Source organism: Takifugu rubripes, chromosome 19, assembly GCF_901000725.2.
Source record: "Takifugu rubripes chromosome 19, fTakRub1.2, whole genome shotgun sequence".
NCBI lineage: Eukaryota > Metazoa > Chordata > Actinopteri > Tetraodontiformes > Tetraodontidae > Takifugu > Takifugu rubripes.
In genome coordinates, this window is record NC_042303.1 from 17,416,709 (window position 1) to 17,430,273 (window position 13,565).

At 46.4% G+C, this 13,565-nt stretch overlaps 1 protein-coding gene across 1 annotated transcript in view; it reads left to right on the plus strand.

Moving 5' to 3' along the window:
- Positions 1 to 637: 637 nt before the first annotated feature.
- cntn3b (contactin 3b) overlaps positions 638 to 13,565 on the plus strand; it is a 35,912-nt gene continuing 22,984 nt past the window's right edge. Inside the window, exons 1-3 of the mRNA XM_003973736.3 lie at positions 638 to 1,568; positions 6,215 to 6,350; positions 7,968 to 8,103. Coding sequence (XP_003973785.3) covers positions 6,254 to 6,350; positions 7,968 to 8,103 — 233 coding nt within the window. The 5' untranslated portion in view covers positions 638 to 1,568; positions 6,215 to 6,253. The remainder of the gene's footprint in view (positions 1,569 to 6,214; positions 6,351 to 7,967; positions 8,104 to 13,565) is intronic.

Consider the following 13,565-nt stretch of genomic DNA (forward strand, 5'->3'; position numbering starts at 1 on the left):
GACGGACAGAATGAGATAACACAGCTCGCCGTTCCTCTTTAGATGTTTAGATATGCAGATAGTGAATGTCACATTTTTGATTTTGGTCTGCCACTTGAATGCAAATGACATTATATCATTGGGAACGGGAGCTGGAGCTGCTGCAGTAAAGCCGCTGAGAAGATTAGAGTCCCCCTCACTGAAAAGTTCTATTTGCCTATTTTGCTAATTGACCATGAAAGTAATAAACTACTCAATGCAAATTGTTTTTCTCCCGGAATATTTGAACCGTGGTTCCTCCTGCTTGAAACTGCAGGGCCACTGCGCACCATGTTGAGTACTTCTAGGGTCAGAAAGCTAAAATAATCATGTTTTTATGGTGCATCGTCCTCTTCGACTGTTTGTTTGTTCACTTAACTGTAAGAAATTTCCACAAATTCTGACGTGGCTCCACTTTCATGGCTGTAATTTAATAGAAGACAAACAGATTCAAATATACTTTTGAGTATTTATTAATACTACAGCTGTATTTGTATTCATTTCATCATCTATTGGCAACACCCCTCTTTCCATTAAATATTATTGGATGCAGTGGGGGGGGGGGGGGGGGTCACCTGACAATCCCAACAAATTCTTTGATGCTTGAATGAGAAGCAGGTTGGAAATTGGCCCATGGTCACCAGTAGAGGCTGCCAAATCTGACACGCTGATGCGTGTGTGTCACCAATATTGTGATTCATTTGCGTCAACGTGATGTCATTTTCTTCTTCACCTATCATATTTAGTGCATATTCTTCCATATTCTTCCTTCTCTACTGTGAAAACGGCGTCAGGTTAAATTCAGACGGCGAAATCTCACTGGATTCCGAGTTACTAGCGCGTAGAAATCGTCTGTGAGACTGTGGCAGGAGTGAAAGCACGTTGGAACACTTAAACTGAGCAGGTAACCTCAGATTCATCTGCAAAACCCCTGCAAATGCAATAAAGTGTAAATATGTGTAAAAATGAAAACAGACACAATCACATCCGCGTCCACAATCCTTTTCATTCTTTCGTCCTTTCAATCCTTTGCTCCTCTTCCCTCTTAAATGTGGTGACATTGAATGCGGAGTCACTTGGGCAGAGAGAACGGCGGGTGCCCATAGGCTGGTGGCGCATCGCCGTGCTGGATGGGTGTTTTCACGCGTCACCAGTGGGCGCCTCTTCCTGCGCACAAAGAGAGCGCAGCCCGGGGATGCGCACAATGTGAGGCTCCGCTCAGAGGCACCGCTGTCCTCCTCTGCGCCTTGCCAGCATCTTGTGGAGTGTAATACGAGGAGCTAGCAGATCTCCGACACGGAGGCGTGCGTCCTCCTCACGCCGCAAACTCACTGTAAGTGTGGAATTATACGATTGCTGAGACCCATCTCTGAAGCCCGAGAGAGACGGAGCAGGATTGAAACTGCATGAGCAGAGAGCGACCCGTCCGATTTGGCTGCTGGGAGCGCAAGAGTTGCCGCGAGAGGAGCCTGAAATAGATCCAACATCCAACCGATACTGGAATTACGTTCAAGGCAGTTTAATGAAGAGGAAAAAATCCCACCGCACAAGTAAGTGAATGAGTGGTGATTCGCACCGTTTCCTGTTTTCTCCCAACATGAAAGGGAATGACATTAAGTTTTTCTTAATATAAAAAGTTAATCCGTTTAAAAATCTCTCATTTCCAAGAGTCTAAAAATCCGAGAGCAGAGGTGGTGGTCACAAAGCACATGTGTGCGTGGTGCTGATGCTTGCGTTTTTAGACCAGCCTCGAATGCTTCGCACGGTCCTGCTGGGATTTCTGCTGCTGGGGCTCATTGCCTTAATCGAGGACAAAGTCCATATGGTGCTGCTCTGCTCAGTCACATCAGGACGGTCCCCTCTCCGCGTTAACTAGTTTACCACGGTGCTTTTGGTCCCCGTCGAGGACTCTGTAGTTTAGACTCAAGTAGAGAAAAATCAGGCGTCTGGAATAATGTTGGAGGGCATTTGATATTTAATAGATCTGCTCCCGTTTACTGAGGAAAGCAAATGTTTTCCAGCAGTGTTGTTTTTCCCAGCGGTGCTGCAAGGACGTCCACAACCGTGAGAGGAACTCCTGGACTCACCCTGCTCCATCTTCAAAGGATCATTCTGCAGGAATAGTAAACATTCCCTGCCCGCTTCATCTTTATTCATGGGCCTTTTACACATATCTGAGCACTGACCAAATGAGAGGTGGGACGTGTCTCTGAAGCCACGCCGTGAATTATTTCCTAACACGACATCCAACACACAGAGGTTTGAATAAAAAAACAAAAAAAAAACCAACCTTTGATTGAACCGGGGCGGCTTTCTCAACACGCAGCCATTTAGGACTTCAGCAAGGCTGTGAAATAGATTGAACAGCATAAAGAAACATGTGCAGAGCCGCTCGAGTGTCCCCGTCTCTGACCTATAAGTCATGTTGGAGGCTGAATCTGGGATGAGGGTCTGCAAGGCTGATGATGGGCTTCAGAAATGGATCACTGCTTCCTCTTCTTTTAAGTGCACTTACTCCCGTACACCCCCCCCCTTCCGCGTGAGGCAGCGGCTGAGGGCTGCAGCCGTGCTTAACATCGAAGACAGCCACTGGGGGCATCTCGCCGGCGTCCAAGGACCCAGCCTTTCTTTGTCCTACGCCGATCTCTATTGTTTGCTCCACATCCAGAGCACATGTGTCATGTTTACTGTGGTAAACAGGCATCTGAGATGCAACAGACAAGAAACTCGATGGCGGTTCTGAAACTGACAGATTCGATTTTAGGAAAATCGCACATGCTCAAATCTGACGTCACAGTAATAGGAATGCCCGACGCATCAGCCGTGCACCTGCCGTCTCGGCTCTTTTTCTTCTTTAAAGCCCCCCGACTGACTGAAATGATGCGAAGGCAAAGTCTCGGGGGGGGAAATGGGCCTTTATTCGGGGATGCTAATGCAGCAGCTGCTCAGCTCAGGCTGGGGACGACAATATGAGATACAGTTTCATCTGAGATCCCACAGTTTGTCGTGAGACTCGTCACTCATTCACCTGAGTTCTCATGCAGGAGCTGCGCTACAGTCAAAGTCAGCAGTCGCTCTTTCGTTTGGAAGGTTCTGTTCTGTCCGGGCCCGGAGGTGTCGGAGCGCCGCGAGGTTCTGCCTCCCGAGCTCATCCCTTCTGTGTGTGTTTGCCGTCTTTGTTGGATAATGTAAAGCAAAGAGAGGCAGAGTCCCGCGCAGCCAGGGGAAGTGGAGCGGCATCAGCCTGCTGTTGATCGTGACTCCTCCCTTCATTTGCAACAGCGCGCAGCAGCTGTGGATTCAGATGGAGGCCGTCCCTGGTGGCTGATCCTGGTCTCCCCGCTTGTCTCCCTCTTATAATTGAGAGCACGGCAGAAAAAAAAGACAATAACTTAATGGAAATGAATGTAGTGGTGGTTATAGTGAGTCGTGGGTTTGTTGGACTTAAAGAATGTGTTTTTGCGTGGCGTGATCCCTCCGGATCCGCCTGCTCTGTATATCGCCAGTGATCTGGACTTTGAGCTTTGAAGCCCCCTCTTCCCTTCCTTATTACATTCTTTTGCAATTATGTTGCCCTCATGGGGGAACTGGATGCCTTTAACCACCTCTCCTATCAATTATGTGCCAAACAACAGCCCCACTAACCAAGAAGCCATCTCATTTACTCTGGAATGCATTTAGCCAACGACTTCCATTAGGTTTAGATTCTGTGGAGGTGAGCGGCCGACGCCTCATTACCTTTGGCCGAGCAATCTTTTCCTCATCATTTCGGTAGAGGAGAGAAAAGTAAATGCTGTCAACTTCGTCACCGCCATCTTGGAAATGTTCCTTCGTTTCTTCAGGCTCTTTTCATGTTTCCATATTATTGAAGTTTTGCTTAAAATTCTGGTGCAGCCGTGTGATTGGAAGTTTTCATGGAAGATGAAAACGGGGCAAAATGGCACAAATGAGACATATTAGGCTTTTTAATGAGCCGTTAAATTAGAAACACGTTAACCAAAAAGATGCTGGAATCGAGTGAATCGAAGGACATGTTTTGCGGGCTCCAGGATTTAGCGGTGCTCGTTTACACGTCTCCATGGCAGCGTAGCACCGACTCACAAAAATTCCTTTTGAAGACGTTTCACTCTCAGGATGGTGAAAAGTTGCCGATTGATGTGTTTGGATAAAGAGGTTGGACTCTTGCTGAATTACCGCGCTCCCAGCAGGCTTTTTTTTTTGGCTTGAACTGTGTAATCCAATGTGAAGGCTTTTTAGAGTGGCAAAACTCAACCCAAATTTTCAAGGACACCAGGAAATCCACTCTGAATCTCGCTGTGTTTGCAGTTGGGCCAGATGAGGGACAATTACTGGCACTGGGGCAGTTGAGCTACGCCAACAGTAGCACTTAGGTTATGACCAGATAAATGAGATCATCTGAACCACCAGAAAGGAAAATTGCGTCACGGAACACCACGGTGCTCCTCCTTCAGATTAGAGTGCCGCTATTATTCGTGTCCACGGCCACAATCTGACAACCACAAGTTGGTGAAACAATGACGAGTTAGTTTTTAGGTCTGTTACGAAAGATAGCCTCAGGGTTAATCCACATAACAGGGTTGTGTTGTTGGCATTGGTGGAATTCTTAATCCAGAGAGGCATATCACTTTCCACTTACTGTGATGTAGGTCAGAGCTTGAGCAAAGCCCCCAGTTCCACTAATACTACAATTACAGCCCTCAGACTCTCCATTCCACCTCCTTCCTTTTAAATAGCCATTTAGGTCATAGATCAATGGCGAGATATCAATATCTGATGTATCATTTCATAGATAACAGGCCTTTGCTTGGAGGTCAGAGGTAGCAGATTTATTAGTTGGAAATATTATGGAGGATTCATTTGAGAAAACGGTAGAATTCTTATGCCATCAAGACTTGGGCTGTTCCATACAGTCTTGACCGTAACATTCCATTTATAGCATCAAAATTGATTTTTCTCATCAAGAGAGCAGTAAAATCTCCTAAATTTGGTCAAATATAATATAGAGGCTGAATTTCAGCATTTCAGTCTGACGGTTTGAAAAGGAGTAGAAAGAATGTTGAAACGGCCCTTAGACGGATAAAAATAAGGTTCTCACACACAAGGTCTCACTTCAGTGGAGAAGGACAATAACAGGCTGCAGTTTAGGTGGAACACCTACGTCTGGAGGGTGGAGACAGCGTTTGGATGGGGACAACAGTCGGCCGTTGCCCCAGCAACACGCGCAAAGCTGCTGGAACATCATCCGAATCATCTTCTGGTGATGGTCCGAGCTGCAGAGAACCTGCTCATCTTCTGACTCCACCAGGGCTGGTTCATAGATCTGCTGTCAGATAGACAGCCAGAGGTTCCATAAAAAAGAGGAAAAAGCTGTTTTCTCTTTTTTCCAGCCCTTCTGATTTGTACTGGAACTGTCTCGTTGCTGCCAGTCTAGAGCGAAACCCTAATCAAGTCCAAATTAACCATTTCTTTTAAAAAATGTGGCTGCAAATCATGTCTAAACAGACAAGTGCTGTGGTTTTAAATAATTGGTGTCCTTGATTAATAATACTGGACGTCCTCCTCAGTACTTACATCCCATTAGAAGTAAGTCGTAACATCCATCCCTGCTGCGTAGGTTTTTTGATGCAAAGAAAAAAAGCGTTTTATATTTTCTGTTGATCTGAGGAAGCGCGGTACATATAGGAACCTTGCTTCCATTCAGCCTGCTGCCAAAGCCTTTGTTAACCGCTGCATTTGGTGGAGCGCTGCGCCCCGGTCTGCCAGCTCCCATTAACAGTGAAATCTGGAGAGAAAAGTATGTTTTGAGCTCCATCATTTCCCTCCTTACTTCCTCTTTAAGGGGGCAGAATGGAGCTTGTTAGGAGAGATGAAAAATGCAGCGCAGATGAAAACAGGCTCATTTAGCGGCTGTTTCTTCTCCTGCACCACCTGAAAATCACACTGGCACCTTTTATCCTGAGGGGTTCCTTTGTTGCAGAACCCCCATCACCATGCAGCCTCTTAATTCCTCAAGATTCATTCTCCTTTCATTTCCCATAACTCCAGAATAGTCGCGAGCATTACCTTTAGCAGCGCCGCGTACTTTAGCCGGCTGCTTTTTATTCCTGCTGAGTGTTTACTGTATTTGCATCCAAATGTCACATTTTAATCACATCCATAATTATTTTCCCTTCAGATTGAAAGTCTTGTATACAAGTGGGAGCAATCCATTCACATGCAATTGGATGAGAGACTTATTAGCCTTCGGCAACTAAAGATGATGTCACCATGGAAACAAATTGTTCTGCTATCAATCACCGGATGCCTTGCAGGTAAGATACTCGAACTGGGATTATATTGGTGTCTCAGTGAATACATTGTCACAGTTGATGTCACGACATCATCTCTCCTGTCTCTGTCATGTATATTTATTAATAATCAGACTAAATACGCTGCTGCTCATTCTTACCCGAGCCTGAACGCGGCCTCCCACCATCGTGTCCTTCAAGACTGCCAATTTGCAGCGCCGCAAAGGGCAACTGGGATTCTGTTCTTGTTTACGGCCCGTCCAGATCATTATCAGAATCCATGCAAAGAATTCAGCCCTGCAGTTTAGCAGCAGCTACTTGCCCCTCTGTCTCCTCCTGCCCTTGTGTGGCCACCTGGGATTGGCGCTTCAGGAGTGCAGATGCTCCACCCGAATGTCAACCCTTGTTTAAATGACATTGTAAATCTCGATGAATGTTATTCAAATTGGCTCGCGGGCGATTCACCCCCAGCACTCGAGGGAGAGCGACCCAGGCAGACTCACCTTCCTCGTGGCCGACGCCTATAGGTGCTACTTCTTATTCAGCGTTGTGATCATACTCTTAGAAGCCCTCGAAAATCACTACAGGCTGATAACGACCATTGTGACTGTCGCAGAAGTGCTGTCTGGCCTTGTCATCGAGGACGTGCACAGGCGGCTCTTTGTTCTTTGAGTCTGTCAAAAGAAAAAAAGAAGCCAAAGTCAAAGAAAAACACGACCATAAACTTCACTGCAACGCATTGTGTTTTCACTGAATTGGAGTCTATTTTTACCGTTAGATTACAAGACAAAATAACGTTTTAACCCAGTTCACAGGAGCAGCACTCCACCTGTTCGCTATTTCTGCTTCTTCTCGTCATTTATCCATCTGTCATACATTTTGATTACTTTGCAAATGATTACCTCCTACAAAGTGCTAGCCACACGCTGCAGTCTGCTAGCAGTAGGATGTTAATTAGGTCGTGGCAGATGAGTCCAGCCTTATGGCCTCAATTAACCACTGCATGTATAATATGGCATGGAGATTCAGAAAAATCAATCTTTGCTGTATTTATCAAAGAAATGACCCAACAGGGAGCGTTTAAAGCCCTCCCCTCTGCACATCCTAATATTTAGGTAATAAAAGATTTGTTACATACCTGCAGCATTTCTTAATACGCTTGAAGCGTCAAAAGGGACCTTTGAATCGTGTACATTTTTTATTGTCTTGAATGGTAATAAAATATATATAGATGATGAAGAGCCTCGTGAAAAAATACGTGCGACGGTCACATTAAGGTGCAGTTACAGGCACAGTGGAAATATAACGTATCAGCAACATCAGGAAACGCATCATCAGGCTAAGTGGAGCAGCAGCAAAGTGTGCGTGCGAACGTGCACTCACGCGCGCACTCACAGTGATCTTGGGGAGCATCCAAAGGTACTTTTGTGCTGGGTGCTGTTTGCGGGGGAGCTTTGTTCAGAGCAGCTGATGGAATGCTTGAAACAGCCGTGTACACAGGCGGGACGTTACCAGAGCTCAGCGAGACGAAGCACTTTTTTCACTGTCGGTGCTTCGGTGCAATTTTTCCAGGTTTACTCAAAGAGGCACTTTCCTGACTTGTATTACTCTCAATGCTCTCCCCCCCCCCCCCCCCCCCAGCCTGCACAGAGGATGTCATATTTCAAGGGCCGAGATGGAAGACTGAGCCAAGTGACCTCATTTTGTCGATCAACACGCCGGACCAGCGCGCGACCATCACGTGCGAGGCAGAAGGAAGTCCTCCTCCACAGTATAGGTAAATTACCACATCAAAGTTGTGTTACCCACGAGTCTCGGCTCTTCCGTCTACCCCCTTTGAACGTGCTGCGTACTAAGAAGCTGTTGCTGCCTAATTGCTTGTGAATCTTTAGTGCTGCTTTCATGGCAATCAAAGAGGTTATTGATAGTGCTGATTGCCATTGATTTGTCATAGAGCGCTTTCGGAGCATAAATGTTGGGCAGAGATTAGGTGCCATCCGGGTAAAAGGCAGGCTTCAAAGTGTGGCTGCCTAATGGAGCATCCAGTTCTAATTGAAGGGGGCTTATCTATTTCCAGCCTGAGCTGTGATGTAGGTTGATGTGGCTGATGGATATGCCAACACCTCAGAGATGCAGTTAACTTCATTAATGCTCCGATTAATGCTGCACGGCTAAAGTTGATGGTTGCATTATGCAGCGTGGCTTAGGAAATCATTATTGGGGGGAAAAGAAGAGTCCTGTGAATCATTTGCTCCACAGATCCATTAATGTCTCCCAAATCTGCCCCATGGTGCAGAGAGCTGCCTGAATAGTTGCCTGCATCGCTCCTATTGTGGTAGATTGCCTTTCAGAGCTTGGTCAGCAGCATGTAGACACGCAGCAGGCAGGGGCAGGCAGGGGGGAGGCAATAACCTTGTGAGTGACATTCTGTTAAATGCCTACATTTCCTATAATGCATTTTAGATGAAAACATGGTCTAGACACAGCAGCAGCGGCGGGGGTGTCATTACCCCCGCTGCAGAAGCCGAGCTGTCCCAGGATGCAGCTCAAACCATCGCTGGCATCCTCTCACCTGCAGCCTGATACTTCCTGACATTTGCTGGTGTTGGGAAAAGGTGTTTTTGTTTTTTTTTTCCCGGTGGTTTGTGACGTTGAATAATGTGTGAAGGCCGTTTTGCTCAGGATGAGCTGTAACTTTGCTTTGCTCGAGCAGACGCGCCGAGCAAAGATGAGTGAAACGTTGAAGCGGCTCCAATCAAAATTTAACGTGAACAATGAATCAAAGCGCATGACGTGACAAAGGTCACTCCTGATGGAGTCGGGACGCTGTCGGGACGTTTCAGCACCACGGGCTCCATCGTTCTTCTTTTTTTTTTGGTCTTTTCCAGCTGTTTGGATGCAAGATTTATGGTGGAGTGTAATTCCATTCCTAATGTCTGGATTAGCTTCAGGAAAATGTTCCAACGTCACATTTCCCAAAACCTCAGCCAGGACAAGATGGTTCCTGTTTTTGGAATATTTATTTTTAGATTTATGAACGCTATTCAGTACAGCCTCATGAACTAAAGTATTCTTGACAGAATTCCATTAAAATTGTAGCAAATTAATGAAGACGTCTATGCTGCATGATTGTGATGTCTTAAAAATCTTGATTTGGCCGCTGTATTACCGTGGAAGGCTACTTTACCTCGGAAGACGCAGCGTGCGAAAGGGAACCCAGCTCCCCATACAGCTGAGGAGCCTCGTGGAGTTGAACCACGGCAGATCTCCAGATGCTGCAGATGCCGAGCACTTGAAGGCAAAGTGACCAGTTGCCGCCTGGAATCTGTGGCAAAGACATCAGAGGAAATGTCGCTGCGAGGCTAAAGTGAAAATCAAAGCCGAGATTCCACAAATAAATAATAAGAATAAGGCTAAAATAGTGCCACTCTTCAGCAGTAAACTGTCTGTTAACTGCTGCTTGTTTCCAATGGATAACCAGGGTCGGCGGGTCATTGGAGCATATCCCAGCACGGACAGGTCGCCAGACTATCACACACACCATTAACTCACACACTTATAGAGGCAATTCAGAGGCTAATCAAGCTAATGTGCATGTCTTGGTGAGAGTCATAATGTTTTTGGACTGTGGGCACTAACTGACAGGCACGGAGCCAGTTGGTGTGGCCCCTCTCACTTATTGGAGCTGCAGTAAATCAGCTCTTTTGCTATATTGAATCTCTAAGTTTATTTTTGCCGGGTGAAATAGCTGCGCTCCACTTCTGAAAGCTGGTCAGCTTGGTTATAAATAAAAAAATATATACGTCTGAAGTTTCAAACGGAGGTTTGAGTGAGTAAACTCACCGCTGCGGATTGACACTTCCAGTAATGCTTTTAAAGACACTCTCCTCTTCCTCTTAATTTTACTTTGAGGAGAGGGTCTTTTTTTAAGCTTTATTTAGGTTGCGTCACATCTGCCGACACTGACTGCCCCTGACTTGTTTCCCCTCAAGCAACGACGGGCCTGTTTTGTCATGATGACAAAGCAGCGAGCATAAATTCTTATCAATTTATTTCACACATTGACACTAAAGTCGTACCTCAAGATGTTCCGACATCTGAGGCAGGGAAAAAAAGACCTTTAAGGAAGCGCTTGTGCTGACTTTCACCACTGCAGACAGTGATTAGCTATGGCAACTGGGGCCTTTTTACTTTCTGAGTTGCTCACTTGATTTTCTTGGTTACTGCTGCAATTAAGAAGGAATTATCTATTTGGTTTCCACTGACGTCGACCGTGCGACTTCTCATGCATTTGTTTGCATTAGCTTGTCAATTAGCCTGTTTTTCCTTACATTTTATGATGATATACGTAAAATAGAGCGCAAGGCCAAAGGTCTGTCTTCAAAACAGCGTCTTTGAGCGCCTTTTTGCATCCGCTCATCCATCGTCACACCCAAAATTGTCTTTGCGCCCTGAGCTTCGGCGCGTTAGCTTCATCTCGTCTCATTTTGTTCCCACCACCTTTCTCTGCTCCACTTCACCCACTCGGGGACACAGTGGATGTACAAAAGGCAGTCGTGACAGTTGTTCAGTTGACAAATGGTTGAGTGCAGCGTCGGAGCACACTCCAGCGCCCCGGGAGCTGTTTTTATGAATACACCTGTCACTGTGTTTACTATGAATCTGCCGCAACAGCGGATCAAGGGCACGCCAGTGATTGGAAAGCGGGAACAAATAGTTACCGTGGCTGGTGTCCGCCATCATGCTAATGTAGCTTCAGGCACATGCAATTTGCGACGGAACGGAGACATGGGAAAGTCATTAACAGATACCAGGAAGTGGTGGCATATATGGTGGGAGGGTGTGTGTGTGTGTGCGTGTGGGTGGGGGGCACAATATCGGGCTCATTTATGGATTGAAAATAACACTTTAGAAATAGTTTGCTTACATTTGCGTTGAAGGCCAAGTGAGCCCGCTGTACGAACAGACAGCACCACTCTAAAATTATGAGTGTTTCAGCGGTTGAAATTCCATTAGCGGCTCTCAACTGTGAGTGTGTGTGTGTGTGTGTGTGTGTGTGTGTGTGTGTGTGTGTGGTCTGTGTGGTCACTGCCGACTCTCTGTGGGTGTCTGGCCTGGAGGAGGGCCAGGTGAGCCAGCGCCGCAGAACACTCCCCAGTTTATTTGATGAGGAGACCTCATGCAAAATTGATGTGGACCTCAAGGTCACGGGGAGTTCATTGCGAGCGTGCTCGGATCATCTCCCGCCCGCAGCGCGCCGCAGTGCACTTCCATGTCTGTGAGACAATACCGTAAGCTCCCCTTCAGCTAATATGGTGGCGGAATTCAATATGATCGAGCTGCAACCAGGACCTCTGCTCGGGCCCTTCACCTCTCTGGGTTGACTATTGAAGTTGGTATTTGAATAACAAGTGAGGAAGAAGCGTGTGCTGTGATGCGTTGGACAAGGCTGACAGCACTTATTGATTATTGTTTTTCTTTAGCCCTATTAACAACTAGTCTAATCTACAGTAATGACGCTGTTATAACACGAGCCCATTCATTAACCTCCAGTAATCTGTTCATTATTATGACAGCTCGTCCCACATTATTTTGAAAAACCAAAAACCCTGTGAAGGCGGGGCCTGCTGTGGTCACGCCTGTCACGTCGTACGGCATCAGAGGCCATCTGAGACGTTGGTGCAGTCGGCTGTCCCCTGGGCTCGGCGTGGGATCAGTCCATTTCCCTCTCCCGGGGTTCAATCATCCCGGGTGGCAGGAGTCTAACTAGCTTCCTATCCTTTTCCATTTAACCTCCTCCCCTCTTTCACATACAATAATCCAGCCGTGGGCTCCAATAGAGAAGGAAAGGGAGAGGGGACAGTGCAAATAAGGACCGCAGCACGATGGCCCATTCCGATGAAAATATCCAGTTGGAGCATTTTTTCGTAAAACGTGTTAAACCTGTCGTGACGGAGCAGTGATGTAATGATAATTGGAGGGGTGGGGGGTGGGGGGGGGCTGCAGAACGCTGTGTGATGGCTACAGGATTAAAAACAGCTTTGTCTTTGTCTCTGCACAGAGCGCCTTTAAGACTGCATGAGGCATCACTGGAACTGCCTGTTAGTTTGCCCGGGAGGAAAAATATAGTTATTGATTTTTTTCCCTGCTTATCTTTGGAATTGCCATTTCACAGGTCTGTCACCGATGCAGAATAACACACAGCATCGCCATCATTCTTAGTTTCTCCCACCCTGGAAGGAAGATCTTCTTCTTTTTTAATGCTAATAATTCTCATGATCTTTTCCATCCACAGCCAGAACGAATCTTTTGTTTGGTCTTAATCTCATTTCTTCCCTCCTCCTCCTCGGTCCACAGCTTGTAGCCTGTCGTTCTGCTGTCTGATTCACAAAGCCCCATCACCCCATGCCCCCCCCCCCACCCGTCCACGGCCATCATGCCCCTCCACCACGATAAGGTCAATGTTCAGGCTGTAGATGGTAGATGTGAACATCTCAAATCAGCATTCGGATCAACACTATCAAGAGATTAATTGTGATTAATTGTTGATGCTTCTGGACCCGTCAAGCCCGGCAGAAAAACTGTGACCTCTAACCCAAAATGGTAACCATAGAGACAGGATTAGAGGTATTACATCCTGATTATATGTGATCTACTGTAGACAGGATACACTTGGATCCAGTTAGGTTGTTTTGACTCAGAAGTCAAAATTGATTTTAGTGTTTAGAGTAAATGAATTAACAACATTTAATGCACGTGCATTTATACAAGTAGACGAGACCTAAAGTCCACGCAGAGCTTTGGATCTGATGGGAATAATAAGGGAGGAAATGCAGTGAGGTGAGGAGATTTCCGTCTATTTGACAGACATGAAGCACATGAATGTTTTTTCCTCCTCACAAACCTTCTTTCAGAGAAAAGCTCAGCCTTGAATTGTGACTCATCGAGCACTTTTGCAGCCTAACGTCACATTGTTGCATCTCACTCATGTTTAAGCTTAGCAAACCCAGCCTATGGCAACGCTCCTGTTATTCACTTTGGTTTTTTAGGCCCTCGCAAGCTGGTTTCAAACATTTGGGCAGACAAAAGCAGCTCCGATGGAGCTCTTAGCGTAGACGCAATAGCAGAAATTGGAGTTTTGCCCTTGTCTCCGTCGTGGCGAAGCCGCTCCGCCAACCACAGGATATCCAGAGCTGATCTGAAGGGGAGCAGCACACGTTAGACTTTCAGGCGCTCTTC